Source organism: Podarcis cretensis (genome assembly GCF_951804945.1).
Source record: "Podarcis cretensis genome assembly, chromosome: 12".
Taxonomy (NCBI): domain Eukaryota; kingdom Metazoa; phylum Chordata; class Lepidosauria; order Squamata; family Lacertidae; genus Podarcis; species Podarcis cretensis.
In genome coordinates, this window is record NC_137181.1 from 33,885,961 (window position 1) to 33,905,804 (window position 19,844).

The window sequence follows — 19,844 nt, forward strand, 5'->3', positions numbered from 1 at the left end:
TTTGGCCTTACAGATTGAACTGTTTTAGTTGGTTTCTTAACATGCTGTGTAAGGAAAGCTGCACAGTGTACTGTTCTAGGCTTCTCTTCCCTAAGCAGAGGGAACTTAAGGACAATCTCTTACAGGGTCAGTTTGTTTTGGAGGAGAGAGTGCTGAAGCCTTATGGCACCTGTAATTATCTCTTTTATTTACTACAGGCAGAACAGGTGTTTTGCAGGCAGAGAAACAAGCACACACAGGCAGATGGTGCCAGAATTCACAGCAATAAAAGAGACAGTATCAGCCCTGAAACCCCCAAATTCTTCCCTTGCAGCCCCCCAGCTACCAATCAAAACTATTCCTGTCATTATTCTTAGCCCCAGTGCTGAGACTGAATAAAGCAGACTGTTGCTTTCTTCCTCCATGCAACTAAAATCACTGTCAAAAAAGGCATGATGATCTGATACAACACTTCCATGTTACTTAGCATCTGTTGATAGTGACCAAGTCTTAGCGAAATGAAAGGCATTGCTCTCTCCACCCCTTCCTCTCTCATAATTGGCTTAATGGGGGTTGCTTCTTTTTTCTGTTACTCACCGGTATGGAGTGTACCTCTTTTTTCCCAACCTGTGGGAGCCATTTTGTGCTGGCACCCAAAGGACTTGAAAATAAAGAGCAGGGGTCGATAGCTCTGTTGGGAGAGTATGAGGCTCTTAATCTCAGGGGTGTGAGTTTGAGCCCCATGTTGGACCAAAGATTCCTGCATTGCAGAGTTGGACTAGATGACCCTCATGGTCCCTTCCAACTCTACAATTTTGTGGGTGCTGGCACCCTTTTTTTTTAACCGAAAAAGTGTAACTATTGGAAACCAGTAACATTTGATTCTAGATCCAGCTCTTGATATGCACAGGTCCTTTTGAAGCTAATGATTCCCCAACCTATCTGTATTATTATTATTATTATTGCAAAAAAGCAAAATAAAGGAAAAAGCTTAAAACATAGAGGGATAGCAACAGGGAGGACCTGTTGCTACTGCACCACTGAATGGAATCAGGAGGGTATAATCAGTCCTCCAGGTGGAAGGCCAAACAATGCCCCTGTGAGATATATAATAAAAAGTGTGTGGTTTTTTTTTTTTTAAAAAAAGCGAACTATAAACGATTCTAGTATCCATAGATTTAGAATCTTGAAAGAGGATTGGTTTTTCTTTTGAAGCAGTCTCACGCTGACATCTAATTACCCTCAAAGGAGTTCAACAACAACAACAGCCCCCACATAGTCTGTCCCTGTGCTATTTCAGTCAGCAGTAATGCACAGATTGCACTTGATGTTCCATTTTCTTGAATTAATTTTTTTTACAGAATAGTCACAGTTCAACTTCCTTCTAATTTTCCAGTCCAGTGGCTATGGCCATCAAGCTGCACAATGATAAGAAACATCAAGATTTTCAGGTGAAAAATTCCATCTGGCATATATCATGGGCTCAGTGATGTGAGGTACTGTCTGCCTGATCTTCAGTGTGATGGTTATACTGATTGCACTTGAGGAATCGTTTGCTGTTATGTATATGTGTTGCAGTAGCAACTGGAGATGCTGGTGAAGCCAGTTCTTCCAGGATTTGGATATGAGTTTTCAGGCTTGCAATGCTTCCCTCAAAGAAATGTTAAGTATCGGGAGACCCAGATTCTTCTTGGGCTTGGATTACTCGAAACCAAAGAAGAATTCCAATTGAAACCTCTGCTCACCAGCCTAGCCCTTGGCCCGCCTTCCCTTTCTATCATCTGATTCCCAAGTCTTATTCTTGATTCCCTTTGAACCCTACGTATCTGACTGGCATTGCCAGCAGCGGCAAGTGGCTTCAAATAGAATAAAGGAGGGAGATTGCCTTCTTCCTCCGCTTCAATCTGGTTCCAGGATGAAAGGTCCAATGACCCCTGGGAAATAGTTTTCCCAAGGGCTGCTAAAAAAGTCAGTAGCCCTTGGGAATACAGGATTCCCCAGGGGCTCCTGGGGCATTGTCTTCTCATGCTGAGAGACTGCCTTCCTTCCTTCCCGCTTCCAGTAGTGCTTCTGCCAGTGAAGGCAGTGTAATATTCTGGCATAATTGTTTTTTAAGTAGCTCATCACTGATCACAGGGGAAACTTCACCTCAAAACTGTGATACAATTTAGTATGGAAATGATGCAATTTATTAGGATTAGGTTGTTTGCTGTTTAGAATCAGGCAATGCAATGTGTGTGTGGCCTCTATAATTTTGTGGTCTAATTTGCAATGAATTTTCATGCTAAAATGTGTGTGCTGGCTAATTTTTTAAAAGGCCAAAACACTAGACAAAGAGTTGTATCGACATTCGTCATACTCAGAGTACAGTGGTACCTTGGGTTACATACGCTTCAGGTTACAGACTCCGCTAACCCAGAAATAGTGCTTCAGGATAAGAACAGAAATCGGGCTCCAGCAGTGCGGCAGCAGCAGGAGGCCCCATTAGCTAAAGTGGTGCTTCAGGTTAAGAACAGTTTCAGGTTAAGAACAGACCTCAGGAGCGAATTAAGTACTTAACCTGAGGTACCACTGTAGTCATGTTTGTTAATTTCAGTGGTTTTGTCCTGAGTATGATCAATGTTAGATACAACACAGAGGCCATAGTTTATATGGTGCACCAAAACACAAGCTGTCCATCTTTAGACACTGTTACTTCTCTTGGAATCATACGGCGAGCATTTCATGATACCAGCACCTCATTTGCTAATCAGTATTGCTTTCTTCTGAACTGTCCTGTTTAACTATAGATTTAGCATAATGTACATACAATTAAGAATCTGCTCTGAAAAAATACAACTCAGTTAAATGCATCACAACTATTTCCTTTTCTCAGATGCAACAGTGAACAATATTAGTTTGGTAGCTTAGGTTTTTTTTTAACAAATCATGGTTTGAACAAACCCTGTTCTGCTGAGTATGGAACAGCATGAAAGCTTGTAATTGTCTTGCTAACTAGTAGCAGAGTTTTAAAGTGCCTTGTGGCCCATTTGTAATGGATTATCTGCTCATTTGTGTCTGAACTGGGCCATAGTGGCATTCTATGCTAACTCAGTTTGCAAGACCAACTCTAGATGGAGTTGGAGTGAGGCTCTCCTGGCCTCCATGGAGCTGATGGTACAATGTAGCCTACATACATAATTGAATGGGCATAGATGGGCCACTGGTGCAACTAGTTCTTGCATGTGTTTTTCCCCTTTTAATGTCACAGTACTTCTGCCTGTGAGGGGCTAATGTGATTTATCCTTTAATCTTCCAAACTACATTTACCAGCTGAAATGGAGAAACGTAAATGATTTCCTTTTCAGTTCCATGAATGTAAAAACTTAATATAGAATGTCAGCTTTGCCAGGGAAAAACTACCATTCAACAGGCTTCATTTAGTACCAGCCAAAACGCTGCCATTTTCAAAATTGGAATTGGCTGTAAATGTTATAGCTGGAAAAGTGACTAAAAGTATATACTGTTTTAACTGGCTACAGTGTCAAAGGAAAACATCACTGCACAGTGACGACTCTGAAACTTTTCTCGGAACAGTGAGAATGTACACAGAGACACTGGACCATTTTGTCCAGCTCTCTTCTCCTGTCAATCACTCAGTGTTCCGTGTGGGCAAAATGGTTATTTTCAGTAACTTCTCTTGTTCAGTTAGGAGTTGTAGGAAATCCAGTGATGTATTTTTTGTGTGAGATGTTGTAAGCCTAATGGACAACTGCATCAAAATGATAGATGTAGTTTTAGCAACTAATGTTCAGGTGACAGTTTTGCATTTTGGGTTTATGGTTTATTTCATTTAATGAAGATCTTAGATTTAGGCTGGAGATATGCAGCTGGCAGCCTGCGGGCTCAGTTTGGTTTTCAGGACCTTTCTGTTTGCCTTCAGCTCCTCTGTTGCATGCTCAAGGAAGCAAGATTTTAGTGGGAAGATACAAAGGAGATTCTAACATTTCTAAATTCTGTGTATTTCTTGGTGAAAGACCACATTCTTCTAGTGATGGACCACATTAAAGGTAAAGGTAAAGGGACCCCTGACCATTAGGTCCAGTCGTGACCGACTCTGGGGTTGCGGCGCTCATCTCGCTTTATTGGCCGAGGGAGCCAGCGTACAGCTTCCGGGTCATGTGGCCAGCATGACTAAGCCGCTTCTGGCGAACCAGAGCAGCGCACGGAAATGCCGTTTACCTTCCCGCCGGAGTGGTACATCTTTATCTACTTGAACTTTGATGTGCTTTCGAACTGCTAGGTTGGCAGGAGCAGGGACCGAGCAACGGGAGCTCACCCCGTCGCGGGGATTTGAACCGCCAACCTTCTGATTGGCAAGTCCTAGGCTCTGTGGTAAAGGTCCTAGGCTCACTCTGTGGCATCTCCAGGTAGAGAAAATCCTGGAGAGATGCTGCCAGTCAGTGTAGGCGATACTGAGCTAAATGCCTTGACTTTGTATAAGATGGCTTCCTATGTTCTATTCTTTATGTGTCTGAGTTAATGTTCTAGATTCCCTTTAGAGGCTGGAAGTCTAACCTTTGAGTTTAGAGCAATGCACTTCTTTCACTCTTGGAAGGGGGCTGGGCGCTGGGAAGAGTGAAAGAAGAGTTGTAACAAATTGTGCTCATGACAACAGAAATATACTGTAATCACTGTGACTCTTCTTTTGTCTACTGCCTTTTCAATAGCATTTATCCTCTAGAAGTTCCTCAAGGCCAGTGGTGACCACTGACCTGGTCTAAAGGGCAGCAATGCAATACAGTGGTACCTTGGGTTAAGTTCTGGAGGTCTGTTCTTAACCTGAAACTGCTCTTAACCTGAAGCACCACTTTAGCTAATGGGGCCTCCTGCTGCTGCTGTGCTGCTGGCATGCAATTTCTGTTCTCATCCTGAAGCAAAGTTCTTAACCCAAGGTAATATTTCTGGGTTAGCAGGGTCTGTAACCTGAAGCGTATGTGTCAGGGGCTCAGGAGCAGAGGCACAGGGAAGAGAGGAGATGGAGAGCGAAGGGGAAGAATCTGAGGGGAGCGTAGGAGAAGAGGACAGTGGACCGAGGGATTCCATGAGCTTCTCCAGCGAATCGGAAGATTCACAGAAGGGCGCCAGTGGCCAGGGGTAGGGGGTTCCCAAGGGGAACGCCCCAGGAGCAAGGGGGCAGCAGGGACTCCCAGAGCAGTAGTTGGAAATCAGGACCAGCTTCCCCACCAGAGCAGAGTGGGGGGGAAGAGTCCCAAGGATCGGGGCCAGTGCATTCCCCACCAGGGAGAGAAGATGAGGCAGGGCTGACCACGCCTCCATCAGAAAGTCGGACAACGGAGGGGAGGTCAGATCCGGGCAGTATCCCAGAAGAGGGAAGCAGTGACCGAAGTAGTGTAACGGTTAGGAGAAAGGTCACTGGGTTGGTGCGAGAGGCAAGTTCAAATGTACAGGAGCGCGGGACAGCAGAGAATGAGGATTGGGAACTGGGTCCTAAAGCCCGCAGGAGGCAGGGGGACAGTATGCAACCTGAAGTGTATGTAACTCGAGGTACCACTGTAGTAATCAAAAAGCAAAACTGAACAGAGGTTGAAAGGTTAGGTAGTTTTGTGACTTCCGTTAAATGAATAGGATTTGTTGAGGCTCTGTGAAGTTTAAGACCCACCATACCAATTGCCCACCTGCTGTGGATTTTGTATTTATTGTAAATGTTTGTATATCAGATATCTATATCTATCTACACCCACCCACCCACCCACCCACCCACCCACACGTATTTTCCCATCTATAAGACACCCCCTATTGGGGGGGAAACAACCAATTGCCAGTCCATCCTTGGCACTATCCTTGCATAAGACGCCCCCTAATTTTTGACATTATTTTTTAGGGGGGAAAACCTAGTCTTATACACAGAAAAATACTCTCTCTCTCTCTCTCTCTCTCTCTCTCTCTCTCTCTCTCTCTGTGTGTGTGTGTTAGTGTAAAATATGTACCAAAAAACAGGAGGTAAAACAGATTTTCAAAAGATCAGTGGATTAAAAAACCCCAACCCAACTCCAGTAACTAGAAACTGGTCATGCTATAAACATGCTAGGAAAAGTAGACCAAAAAGAATTCCTTGATGTCAAAAGCACCATTAAGGCAAGGGTTACAGATCTCCCGGGCCAGTGAGTTCCATAGCATGGGGTGACACTCAAAAAGCGAACCTGTTTCTCCAAAGAGAATGCAATACTTCCACAAGACTACGGATCTCATCTCTGTTCCTTAAATCACTTCTGTTTGCTCCGCATTAAATCTCTGCTTGTTAGTCCATAGCAGGTCCATCAGTGACTTCAGGTGCTGGTTCAGAATTTCACTGTCTTTTTTGAGGTGGGATGGAAGGGAGAGATAGAGTTGGGAGCCATCAGCTTGTTGAAGATCATGCACTGCAGTTCTCTGTGGCTTGCCGTGTGCTGCAATAATCCCCAAAGTCCCATTTTTTGGCGAGCAAAGGTCACTGTTGTTTTTGAGCTCCTAATGGACTGCTAAACATGACTGGGAAGTTGTGTATAGCTTGGTAGGTTACAAGTTGTACAGACTTAGTGTTTTGCCTCTTGACTTGCAAATGACCGAATACACAACCACAGACTGTATCAAGAGTATTATATTTGGGCAATAGCAACTTTGCTATTAGACTGTATCAACAGTGTTAAAGTTGCAAATGGCCAAATGTGATACTGTCAATACAGCTTATGATAGCAAAGTTGTCATCAAACATAGTGCGGTGAAACAGAGTGGCCAAGGAGAATATTTTTCTTTTGCTGGGAAAGGACTTCTTCCCCGCAGGCAAACCAGTCATGCTTTTTGGAAGGTCTGGCAAGTCCTTAATTGATAAGATGGAAATGGAGGGGAATTTTCTGGGTGGGTATAGCATTAAATCTGGGCACAGTCCAATATTTCACCCTGGAAGGCATAGCCATAAAGATTCAGGAGTGTATTTGTAACTGAACACACAAAAACCTAATCAACACGCGCAGTGTCAGCAGCATCAGTTCTGTTGATTTGTACTCTTCCGTTCATCTGCAAATAACAGGCTGAATGGACAAAACCAGGACACGGCAAGATAAATGCTTGACAAACATATGGGAAAGGCAGCATGCTGCTAACACAGCAAGACGGAATCAAAGTACACTGCAGCACAAGCAAAAAATGGCTTGTAACATGGAAAGAAAGAGAAAAGTGAAATAAATGCAAGGCTTTCAGGAGAATGCTCAGGCTAAAGCACGAAACAGAATTGTTTTAAAGGGCAAAACTAAGAGACCCACATTTAATGTGTCTTGTTTTTACCTTTCAACTTGGTGTGGGGGACGGGATCAGGACTAGGACCATGATTTGCAGGATTGTTAATGTTACAGTCCCAGCTGAAAATCACATACCTCTAAGCTGCAGTTTGCCCCAGGAGGGAATGGACATTTTTTGTTGAGAATGTAGCAAAGGGGGAAAGTGCTAACTTTCTCTTTCCATGGTGCAGTCTCCACTGCAGATTTTTTTTTTTGAAAGAAAAAGAAAAAGTAAGACACATTAAATTCACTTACTATTTAGTTAAAGCATGTTTACATTTAATGTATCTTCTAGTTTGAGCCTGATGAAGTTGAAAATAGTTTGGGAGAATTTTTGCTTCCCAAAGTAGGTAAAACCTTTCTTTTATCCCACTGTCCACTGTGGTTAAACAAATTTTGCAGGTTTTTGAAACAATCCTTCAAAACCTGTTTAGCAGATGTAAAAAAGTGTAATGGGTTTATATCTCTTCCCTGTTGAATTCATGATGCCTCATGTCTGGTTGCCTCTCACAGAGATATATTATTTATTAGCTTCAAAGTACCTAGAAAAGGTATTTTTTCAGAGGACTTTTCCTCAGAAGAGAATTAGTCAAAGTACAATAGTTCCAAATTGCTGCCTAAGGAATAAAATTCAACTAAATTCAGGAAGAACAGTTTTCATGACAGTGTCTTAAGTGTCTGAACAGCCCGCTAGGATATTTTAGAAGGTGCTGAACAGTCTTAAAAATGTTGCTGATTATGTGTTAAACCAAAGAGGGTATGGGAAAGATATATAGTCAGAATTTGGGTTACATACGACTATTTTCTGCTTGGTGGACTAAGCACTTTTACTTCATTTATTTCAGCTCATCTTCATTCCACAAGGGAGATGGGAAATCCACACCCTCAGGATCTAGGAGGCACCAAAAGAGATACCATAACCACTGGCATTATGATAAGCTTTTAGCTCTCCTATCTCCCATGTTTTCATGCAGTAGAGGGCAGACTTTCCAGGAGGAGAGCCTTAACATTCGGCCTGTATTAGTAGCATGAGTACATCAGTGCAGCACATTTGGTTTGCTCAAAACTATTGCTTGATCGGTAGGGATTCAAATCGAAAAGAAGTAATGTGTTAGACTGAGACAGACGTAGCTTTTAAATAAAGTTTAAAATGATTTAGGAGAGGTATTTCTCCCTCTGGTACAGTACACAACATTTTCCTTCTCACCTGAAACAGATTTTCAAGGCTTTTTTTTTAAACAATGCAAAAACCTGTTTAGTAGAGTTGCAAGCAAGGCATGTATATGCCACAAAAAGCCGCTGTTCCTTCAGATCCAGCCCAAGAACATTTGCTCCCTGAGGCAAAGGATAAGGTGGTGCCTGCCTCTCCCACAGACAGAATAGGACCAGAGTGACAGCTGAATCTTGGTTTGACCCTGGCAATTGTATTTATTTATCAAAGTATTTATATACCAATATTGCATGTGAAATATCAAGGTTGTGTACAATGAGATATATACCAATACAATAAAATGTGAAGTACCATAAAAATGCTATGGAATAATCATTCAGATGACTTGGCTAATCTTATCAGAATTTAAACTCAACAGGCCTGTTGCCGTAAAACATTCTCCGAGACGCTCATGAAAATTAACAGTCAATTGAATTGCTCCTGGAGAAAAATTCCATAGGGATGTGTCTAAATCCTTCACCATTCCTGAGGGGAACAGGCTAGCTTTGCGGGGAGGTACAGAGGTGACATGCTTAGGAGATTCATGGAGAATGTGGGTCCGGTTGCTACCCCATGGTATTTGCTGCCCAGAGCAGCTGCCTCACCCTGCGTAATGGTAAAGTCAGCCCCTCTCTATCTACGGTCTTGTTAAGAAAAGTGTGTTTTCTGTTACTTGTGAAATCCCCTTTGCTAGCTGCTCACCAATGCTGCTTCTGTCTCCTTCCATAGGATGTGCCTTAAATATGTGGGATGTGACTGCAAGTTAGCAACATGCTCCTGTGAATTGTTTGCTGATGAATCCAGATTTATTTATTTACTTTTGGTCTCTGTACTGAGACAAAACATCTTGCAAACTGCACATGGGAAAACAGGCTCACTGAAGGTGGTAAAAAATTCTTTAAAAAAAAAAAAAATGAACAGTGAATGGAAAGCAATGTAATGTAAATCTTTGATGTCTGCCAGGGTAATATCGGCTTTTCACATAGCTTGGATGAAAGTTTGAGGGATTTTTTTTTAATTTTATTTTTAAAAAGGCAGTCTGCTCTTTCCCCCTCTTCATCCACAATTCTTGACAGGCTGAATTATCTATAAATAACACATGTAGACAAGATTATTTAGTTTAAAACACATACCTCCAGAATTTGTCAGCTAAAGTATGATTAGTTAAAGGTTATACTACCTTGTCATAACACCAACAGTACATGGTGAAAAAAATGCATGCTGCAATTTCTTGTCTTTAATATGTGCCTCTTAAGAAGCAGATTTTCCAGCCTACAGGTGATAGCCAATGCAAGTCACACTCAGCCTCTCAGTGGGATTACTCTGGGTAGGACTAACATTGCTGTAAACATTATATGAGTGTTCAATGGCTAACTGAGAAGGCAAATGAGTTCGTGAGCTCCGTTAATATTGCAGCTGCAAATGAAGGCTTTGTTTTGCAAGGAGAAATCTTGTGCAAATTAAATAATTATTAATTATTACGGTCGGGTTGTTTTTAAAAAAAATAAGCTGCCATTTAGAACAGCGCTCCCACATGGCATGTGTGTGTATGTATGTATTGATGTGATTTAAACTATTAAAGTATTTTGAATATGCCTTTATCACAGAGCAGGTTACAGTAACCCCTCCCCCCCAAAAAACCCCCAACAACCAGAAACTACAGTTTCAGTTCAAGGGCACAGACCAGCAAGGGAAAAACACCCAAGGGCAGTTTGAAGCAAGGCTAGTAAGGGATGTGGCCTAGATGAATTTGGTCCTTGGACCATATTTGGTTGCCCACCCCTGATGTAGAAAGATGGGCTATGGGGGGGGGGACATGGCCAAATTGTAGCAGATGGTGGGGGGGTAGGGCTGAGGAGCATTCATGCCTGCAGCTTCCTCCTTCTCCCCCACTATTCTGCAAGATTTTATCTGTGAAACTTTGACATCTCAGCCAAGTGAAAAATGCATGGACGAAGGGCTTGTGGCTTATAAGGGTTGTGGATACAGGGTGAGGATTTAGATCATGGGTAGGCAAACTAAGGCCCAGGATCCAGCCCAATCGCCTTCTAAATCCAGCCTGTGGATGGTCTGGGAATCAGCGTGTTTTTACATGAGTAGAATATGTCCTTTTATTTAAAACACATCTCTGGGTTATTTGTGGGGCCTGCCTGGTGTTTCTACATGAGCAGAATGTGTGCTTTTGTTTAAAATGCCTCTCTGGGTTATTTGTGGGGCATAGGAATTCACTCATTTTTTCCCCTTCAAAATTTAGTCCAGCCCCCTGCAAGGTCTGAGGGACAGACCTTTTCAGCCCCCTGCTGAAAAAGTTTGCTGGCCCCTGATTTAGCACCTCATTTCCATTTTTTGAAGTTTAGAATTGGTGATGCTTCTGAGTCCTATCTACATTATATTCTGCCTCTGTACCTAAACACTTGCTATTTCAGGAAGAGACACATATCTGTGTATTTCTTATAGTCTAGAATTGAATAACGCATTTGGCAATTGTAGCTGTTAGTGGAAGAGACACAAACTGGTGTCTGAAATGGAGGGGATTGTGTTGAAATGTTTCGCAGCTGTTAACAGCTAATTTACCAGGGTTCTGACTTCTAAGCCTAGACACCACATTTGCCACCTACCTTGCTTTGCCTTCTATCAAAATATTCCATTTTTTGGCATGGACGTTAACCTGGATTAGTGTTGTAAAATATTATACTACCCTCTAATGATGAAATGTTGTAAACGGTCAAAATATTATGTGTTAATTAGTATTAAAAACAGAGGCAGTGGGAAAAAATCCAACGGAAGGTGTCAAAATGAGAAATGAAATCCATATGTTAATCACTTTAAGGGTGATAGATTTGAGTGTGTGCTTTGGAATGCAGAGTTCTTGCTTCAGCTAGCTGCGTTTGGCTGTATCTTGTTTGTGTGTTTAGTAGGTTATTTTAGATGTGTTGTTTCTGTAAAATGCAAAACAGGAAAAGTGAAATGTAGTACAGTGGTACCTCGGGTTAAGTACTTAATTCGTTCCGGAGGTCTGTTCTTAACCTGAAACTGTTCTTAACCTGAAGCACCACTTTAGCTAATGGGGCCTCCTGCTGCCGTTGCACCGCCGGAGCACGATTTCTGTTTTCATCCTGAAGCAAAGTTCTTAACCTGAAGCACTACTTCTGGGTTAGCGGAGTCTGTAACCTGAAGCGTATGTAACCTGAAGGGTATGTAACCCGAGGTACCACTGTACTTGGGAGGTTACTTCTGCTGTATGTGTGTGTCTACATAACATAATCTGTTGAGTTGAGCAGTTAATGTATATAACAACCAGCCATTGTGTGCATACACCACACCTCACGGAGAATGTGCACATAATCTGTCTCTGAAGAGGGAATTGCGCACATTTCCCAGTGTACAATTTCCCAACAGGTCTTGGGGAATGTGAATACATTGATAGGATTTTGTACATTAACCAGACATTTTCCACACTCTCAGGGTGTGCTGGTGGGACGGAACACAAGAAGCTGTATAAAATTAGATTGTTGCCTGCTGAATTGCCAACCTCTGAACTAGAGTTAGGAAAATAAAGGCATATATGCTGGAGAATATGCATATTGATGAGTATTTTCTTCAGAAATCCGAAATCAGCTCTTCTAGGTGTAAACAGAAATAAGAGAAGTTGATATTCAGCTTGTTGTTAGCCTCTTAATTGGTACAAGACTATGTATTGGCTAATATGGAAAAATAAAATCCTCCATCGTTAATTGAATGAATAAGAAAAACATTGGAAATTGCATTGTTAATCAACATGATATATCAACTAAGAGCCAAAAATAACTCACAAAGTCAAGTTTATAGATAGATGGGTTTTATTTCATCTATCCATCCATCTATCTTCTTAGCCTCCCATATTTATTATATACTTTCTTTACTTTATTTCCCCCCCTTATTATCCTTGTGCATATGTTATGAAATTATTTTTAGATTATTATTTTTTACAATACTGAATTGGTGCACCTGCAGAGCTGTTCTAACAAACATTCATGTAACATAACTATATGCATGTTAATGGCACAGTATGTTTTTAACATTAAAATACCTACCAGGCTGTATTTATGTATGCAGCTCTTGAGCATCTGCAACAGTTGTGCTGCTGTTGATTCGATTGTTATAATTTTATAATTCATTATTCTGATACTAATTTAAGGTTTGTGGAAATCACTTGAGTCTTTACTACGAAGAAGAAGAAAACATCATGATATGAATACATAATTTTTACTTGTGACTATTATGATAACTTTATTTCTTTAACTTCTCAGATAGCTTCTGAAATAATGGTGGTCCATTTCATTTGTCACTTAACATGATCTCCTGCGTCTTAATATATAAATTCATTCACATGCTTTCCATTATTTCTATCCATTTACTTATTTCCAGAGGGGTAGGCATGTTAAGTCTGTTGCAGCAAATAACAGAGAGTCTTACAGCACCTTTGAATAACAAATTATTATAGCATAAGCTTTTATAGACTGGAATCCACTTCATCAGATTTTTGTGTGTGTGTGTCTCATCTTCATGGATAACTATGGATTTCATTTTGTCAACCTCTATTTGGAAGCTAATCTGCCAGTTTATCAGACTGCATTGTAAGTCACACTCTGGACATCATCATTATCTTTGGCTGCACAATGAAGGCTGTTCATCAGACTGAAGCATGGTTTTGTTTCCCTTTCTTCCTCCCCCAGTGCCAGCATCATGTCCACCTCCTAATAGTAATCTAAACAATAACATAAATTAGATATAAATTGAGATAGGTCTGTTTTGGCTGTATCATGTGAGGCAATAGGTGGAGGCCCAATTCACTGAACATCCCCTCCAAACAAAACAATCTACTCCACGTAGACAAGATGTAGAGATCTGAGGATAAAAGACTGCAATTACATGCAGGCCATTACCATGCATCCCTCTTGGGGAGGTGATTGTGGTTGCCTTGCTTTTCCTTGGTTGTTCTGCTGCTGCCCTGTTGCCCTGTGCTAATCAAAGCTCTGAGCCATAAACCAAGAACAAACCTTAGCTAAACCTAATGGTCATAGCTGTCAACTTACAGATTTGAAAATAAGGGACCAGCAGCCTCGAAAATAAGGGATCAGCAGCCAAAATAAGGGATTTTCAGAGCACAGGTATGTTCAACTTCTGAGCCCTTCCGAGCCAAAGACATAAAGCCCAGCCAGTAGCCAAACGAAACCTCAAGCGATTGTTCCCACAACACAGCAACCCAGCAAAGGGGATGCAGCAAGAAAAACCACTGTCACCTCTCCGCTGGGAAGCACTGAGCAAAGGCGAGTCCCCAGGCAATGTGGCCAATTAGATCGGCACAAGGCATGCAAGCTCCACCCCCCAGTCGTTCTTAGACTCCTTATTGGGTGAGCAACGCAGCCAAGCCACACAGTTGGAGCCTCCCTCCTCCCTGGCTGGCAGGCAGGGAGGGAGAGGAGCTGCTTCCTTTGAAACCCAGGAAATTTAAGGGACATCATCAATAAGGGACAGCAGCGGGACATGGCGCTGGGATAAGGGACTTTCCCGCCAAATAAGGGGCTGTTGACAGCTATGATCATGGTTAGCCTGTGGGGAGATAAACCATGAGCCTGGTTTCAGATGACATGCTAAGCTGGGCGTGGTTTAGCTCAGCACAGCAGCAGAAATCCTGGAGAAGAGCTAAGTGACACTGATCTTATCAGCAGGAGTGTGTGTGTTGCCCCTAAGGGCTCATCTGCTTGCCCCACTGCTTCCCCCCCTTGAAAATCTGTGGTTTACCATTGAATCGGAGCAAATGGGCATTGGGTTTTTTGTGGATTGCTGTTTGTTCCAATTCAGCAGTTAAGAACATGCTTTCTAGGGGAAGGTTGCAGGGCAAATGCAAAACCACTTGTACCCATGCCTAGAAAGCACAGGACAAACAGAAGTGTGGACAAGCCCTAAGCTATGGTTTAGCTTAGCATGGCATGCAAACCAGGCTGCTACCTGAGCATCCAGCAGAACTTGTAGACCAGAATGGACAATGATTTTCTATAGGTGCATACTGTGGTGGGATGTGTGTAAGCTCTATGATAAAACTGGCTTGCTAGGCTTCTTCCCATGATATGGCAGTTCTTTATGTGGAAGGATTTTGTTTCATATGGAGGGGAATCCAATTATGTGATCCACCAGATGTGCAGTTTGAGATGGGACAGTCCAGATATGAGTTTGCATCCTGAGTGAGAAGAAGGCCATAACCAGCTTTGCAGATTAGAGGGAGCCTGAGCTGATGAAGTGTATCTGCCTGTGCAGAGATCAAGGGCAGGGTCATGGCTCAGTGATGGAACATCTGCTTTGCTTGCAGAAGATCCCAGGTTCAATCCCTGGTAGGGCTGGGAGAGACGCCTGCCTGAAATCCTAGAGAGCCACTGACAGTGTAGACAATACTGACCTCAGTGGTCCAATGGATTGAGTCAATATAAGGCAGCTTCCTATGCTCCATGTTCCGGTGCCAATACAACATGTAGGTGCATAGGGTCTTTCTATATGGTTTGGTATTCTGCATTTTCAGGATACCTAACTGTGCAGAGAGAGCATGTGTACACCTTGTAAGCGAAACACATTCGAATGAAAGTGTTGGGGTCAACGGGAAGGCCAGCAGACATGATTCTTTTCCATCTGTGCATCAGTGGTTTTAAAAACTTCCCACCTTCAGACATAATTTTTCACATTGATTGGCATGCCAAGAAACCCTACCCATTGTAGAAGACCATAAGAAACATGTGAGGCTTCTTCTCCTGTGTCTAGGATGCCTGACCCACTGCTGGTTGACCACCTCCTCTCTGCAAAAGTAAGGGTTTGTTTTGAAAACTTGGGAAGTAGGGAGTTGCAGGAGAGGGGAGGCAGGCATTCTTTTTGCAATGTTTCGGTCACTCAGCAACTTAAAGCAAGTTTGCTAGACATATGAAGGAAATATCATTGGAAATGTTTTGCTTCTTTTCAAGCCAGTTAATTAAGGCTGTAATCCTAATGCCATTTACTAGGGAGTAAGCCGCATTGAATTCAATCAGGCTTATTTCTGGGTAGACGTGGTTTGGATTGAGTTCTATGTCATGTTTAAACCATAACGTATAAAAAGAGAAGGTTTTCTTGAAAGCATGACAAAGCGTGTTCTCCAATAAATGAGAGCACGTGTTGCGGTGTGGGCCACCAGGCCAGGCCTCTTGTTGCCAGGCAGGTTAATAATTGTTGCCTGGCATCATGATTGGGTAACCGGGTTGCTGGGGCAAATTGTATGTTGTAAATTGGGTGGGAGGGACCATAGTCTTTAAATATTGGTGCACTCTGGTTTCTCTTTCTCTTTGCAGAGTGCATCGGATCACCCGCCCGCCCGCCCTCTTTTGCGGTTGACCTTGCTTTGCCTGTCATGGGGTCGTCTGCCTTGGCGCAGGGGCCTAGTAGGAATTTTGCCATTTGGTGATTGGCTGTGCCATTTGGTTTCTGCCTACTACTCAGCAATTCGTCACAACTTGTAAGGTTGCGGTTAGGCATTGGTTATAATATGCTGGTGGTGGAGGGGTTCAGGCGGTGCCTGCCCCTCCTATTGCGCTGAAGGGAATTCCGTTAAAGGAATCCTGGGGCTTGCCATGATTTCGCCCAATCCCTGTTATGGGAATCCTTGTTATAGGACCGGGCAGGCAAGCTTTCGGGGAGCTGCTGGGGTGAGCAGCGTGGGTCCGACTCTTAGCTCAAATGACCCCCAGTTTGACTTTCTCTTCTACTGGCTACCGATCGGACCTCGGGATGTCAGTTCTGTCCCAGGTGGGGGGACAGATAGTCATAACCAATGTCTAAACAACCACTCACTGATTTTGTATTTTAATAAAGTTGTGGCCAAAATAGTGCCCAAAAACCAAAACTAAAATTACGTGTTATGTGTGAAGTTATTTGAGGGGTGGCCTGGGGACCTACACACACAATATGAAATAACAACAACAACAAAAACTGTTAGCATATAATTATGTTCAGAAAGCATTCACTTTTTACCCCTGGAGTTTAATTTTCATTGTGAACAAATGGAGGAGGAGGAATTACACTTTGTTTTTAGAAATTTATCTCCCCGCCATATGTCGTCTGTATGAAGGCTCTAGTTTTATGTCTAAGAGTCTAGTACATTTTTAGTAAATAAGTTTCAGCAATACAGTAGTGCATTCTTGATTGATTTTGATGTGACAACCACTAAACAAATTTTTGTTTCAATATTCTGCTTTCTAAGATATGCCAAGTCTAAGAAGCTTTCAAAAAGTAAAGATGTTACAACAGTGAGATCAATTCGGATGCATGTATAAAATCTGCTAAATGTGGCAGAATGAAGTCTTCAAAATACCCATGAAAATATTATTCTTGTTCAATTTCAGTGCAATTTGATATGCCTCAATCTTTGATTTATTAAAAAAAGAAAGTTCCACACAGTATGAAATGAATAATTGCGAGTATATCATCTCTCTTTGGGCATATTTCTAGTTGTAATTTCACAAAATGTATTAGTAACAGCATAAAGAATTGATAAAAGACTCGTTTGCAAGTACTCTGCAAAGCTTGCAGCTGAATTCTTGAATGCGTTGGAATTATACTAAGCAGAGATAACCTCTATAATATATTCTGTAAGGGCCAGAATTTTCAAAATGTGAGATGTGTTTAGGGACATTCAAGCAGACCATTATCATTTTGTTCTTTGCTAGCATTTAACTTGCCTCGTGTTGGAAGAGTTCACATTTTATTTTATCCTAGTAGCTACCAAGTTGCTTTTAGTTTTCTGGGCCTAATTTTTGATACATTATTATTATTATTAATTTTGTATGTGTATATACACAGGTGACTCCCTATTTATGTGGGGGTTATGTTCCCAGATACTGCCATATATGTTAAATCACATATACTGGGGAAAACCATCTAAAAAGCCAGGTCGGCGGTTCGAATCCCCGCGACGGGGTGAGCTCCCATCGCTCGGTCCCAGCTCCTGCCCACCTAGCAGTTCAAAAGCACATCAAAGTGCAAGTAGATAAATAGGTACCGCTCCTGCAGGAAGGTAAATGGCGTTTCCATGTGCTGCTCTGGTTTCACCAGAAGCGGCTTATTCAAGGCCAGCCACATGAATGGAAAAACTCTCTGCGGACAAACGTTGGCTCCCTCGGCCAGTGAGATGAGTGCCACAACCCCAGAGTCATCCACCACTGGACCTAACGACCAGGGGTACCTAAAAAAAACCCCTAAAAAACCTCTGGAAACCCTTAAAAAACTCTTAAAAATCAGCAGCACTTACCAGACTGGCATGAATGGTGGCTCTCAGTCTTCCTCATTGGTGGAGGACGATGTGGAAACAATGACAAGGGGGTAGACTGGGACTCCAAAGTGCTTGGCTGAGGGTCAGATTGCAATTGCAAAGGCTCCTGGGATTGCTAGCCATTTTACCAACTCACACATTTTTTTTTAGTTTTTGTACTCTTTTGGGGCCGTTTCCCCCCTTTCCGCACCTTTCTGCAGTTTAAATAAAAATTATTAATTTCCTGGCACCATGTGTATATGTGGTTGCATGTGAGTCAAACATGTGTAAGTGGGAGTCACCTGTACCACATTTTTCCAAAAGTGACCTCCAAGCAGTTTAAATAAAATAAACAAATAACTTGTATAATTGCAAATCACGGAACAAAATTAAGATAATAGTAAAACGTCAACGCCGTCAGTCTCAAGGTCATGGGTCAAAAACAGTCTAACCATAGCCAACAAAAGCAAGAAAAATCAAGTAAATTTCCACTGAACAGTAAGCTCCCAAGAAACATGTGGCCATCCATGCTTCAGGGTGTTCCATAATTCGGGCAGCACTACGGTTCTAGAGGCGTTTGGTTCTTCACCTCCTCCATCTCCATCCTCATCCTGCCTGAACTGACACTCCGTTAATGTTCTCTCCATCTTGTGTTCTGATTGCTTACCCTTGGATGAGAGCAGGGCCGGATTTAGGTTTGATGAGGCCCTAAGCTACTGAAGGTAATGTGGTCCTTTATATGTCCAGCTATCCTTTGTCAACAACAGACTGCCACTGTTTTTTGTGTTGAATATATGCTATATGGTAATTTATGGACCTAATAGGTGTCTAAAGCCATTTGCACATAATAAAATATGTATTTTGTTAAAGTAATTGTTGAACTGAAATACAATTAAGAAGAAGTATATATAGAAATGAGCAAACCAGTGATATTTTAGGAAGCAGACAAGCAGGTGGGGCCCATTATTTACATCACAGGAGCCTACACAACACAAAACACTGTTGCTATATGCAGGTTTTATTTTATTTGTTTTTTATCTTATATTTTGGAAATGTACATCCAGTTATTTTTCCTTTAAATTTTTTTGGGGCCCCCAAGAGAGTGGGACCCTAAGCTATAGCTTGTTTAGTTTATACATAAATCCGGCACTGGATGAGAGCCCTTTGGCTTGCACCCTTCAGATTGCCCCAAGGGCTTGTGCTTTTGCAAGTTACCAGCTTTTATATATTCCATGCATCCGTGTGAGAGAAGAATTAAATATGGACAGGTTCTTTGTAAATCTCTTCAACCCAACCACTAACATCAGAGAGATGTAGAGCTTTCCAAATTTCACCCCTCAGTTTCACTATCATAGTTTTTTCACATCTCTAGGATGGTGTTACAATTAGCGTGGCAGCTTGTCCAGTTCTGAAGTCAATGTGGACCTCTTGTAATTTCTTCAATGGAGTTCGTGGATCAGGGCTCTATTGTCTCATTCCACAAGATTATTATTATTCCATTCATATACTGCCCTTTATCCAAAGATCCCAGGATGATTAAAGATAGCTTTCACAAGTATGGATAACATGTTTTACATGATTTTTTTTTCATTAATAGGTTGAAATCACAGAGTTGCATCAACTTGGGTGAGCTTATAGAAAACCAAACTACAGTTGCTGTGATTTGATCTCTTTGTGTCAAATGTTCATCTCTCCATCAACAACAATGAGTTCAACAACACAACCAGGTCAGTCTCTCTTCGTTTAACCTCCTGCTGATGTACAGGATCAATATTTGTCCCTTGTTGACAAAGAAGAAGGAAGCGGCACACAAACATACAAACAGAACATAATTTTTCCGTGTATTTGAATAACCCAAGTTTCACATCTTGTTAATCTGTATTTTCTCATCTATAACATTTTCTTGTGACCTATTTATCAGTCAGTGCAGAGAAGTCCAACTGGATTAACCAATCCACATGTTAAATTGGCATACAATACACCTGTGATAACATGAAGTATATACTGCTTGATTTTTGTGAATGTGTGAACC

At 41.9% G+C, this 19,844-nt stretch overlaps 1 protein-coding gene and 1 long non-coding RNA gene across 3 annotated transcripts in view; one reads left to right on the forward strand and one right to left on the reverse strand.

Moving 5' to 3' along the window:
- The window catches only part of LOC307199859, a 531,299-nt gene that overhangs the window by 285,874 nt on the left and 225,581 nt on the right, over positions 1-19,844 (reverse strand). The gene's annotated exons all lie outside the window — the stretch shown is intronic.
- HDAC9 (histone deacetylase 9) overlaps positions 1-19,844 on the forward strand; it is a 474,032-nt gene that overhangs the window by 55,349 nt on the left and 398,839 nt on the right. For both annotated transcript variants that reach the window (XM_079947890.1, XM_079947891.1), the window contains one exon: positions 19,410-19,539. In XM_079947890.1, coding sequence (XP_079804016.1) covers positions 19,494-19,539 — 46 coding nt within the window. In that variant the 5' untranslated portion in view covers positions 19,410-19,493. The remainder of the gene's footprint in view (positions 1-19,409; positions 19,540-19,844) is intronic.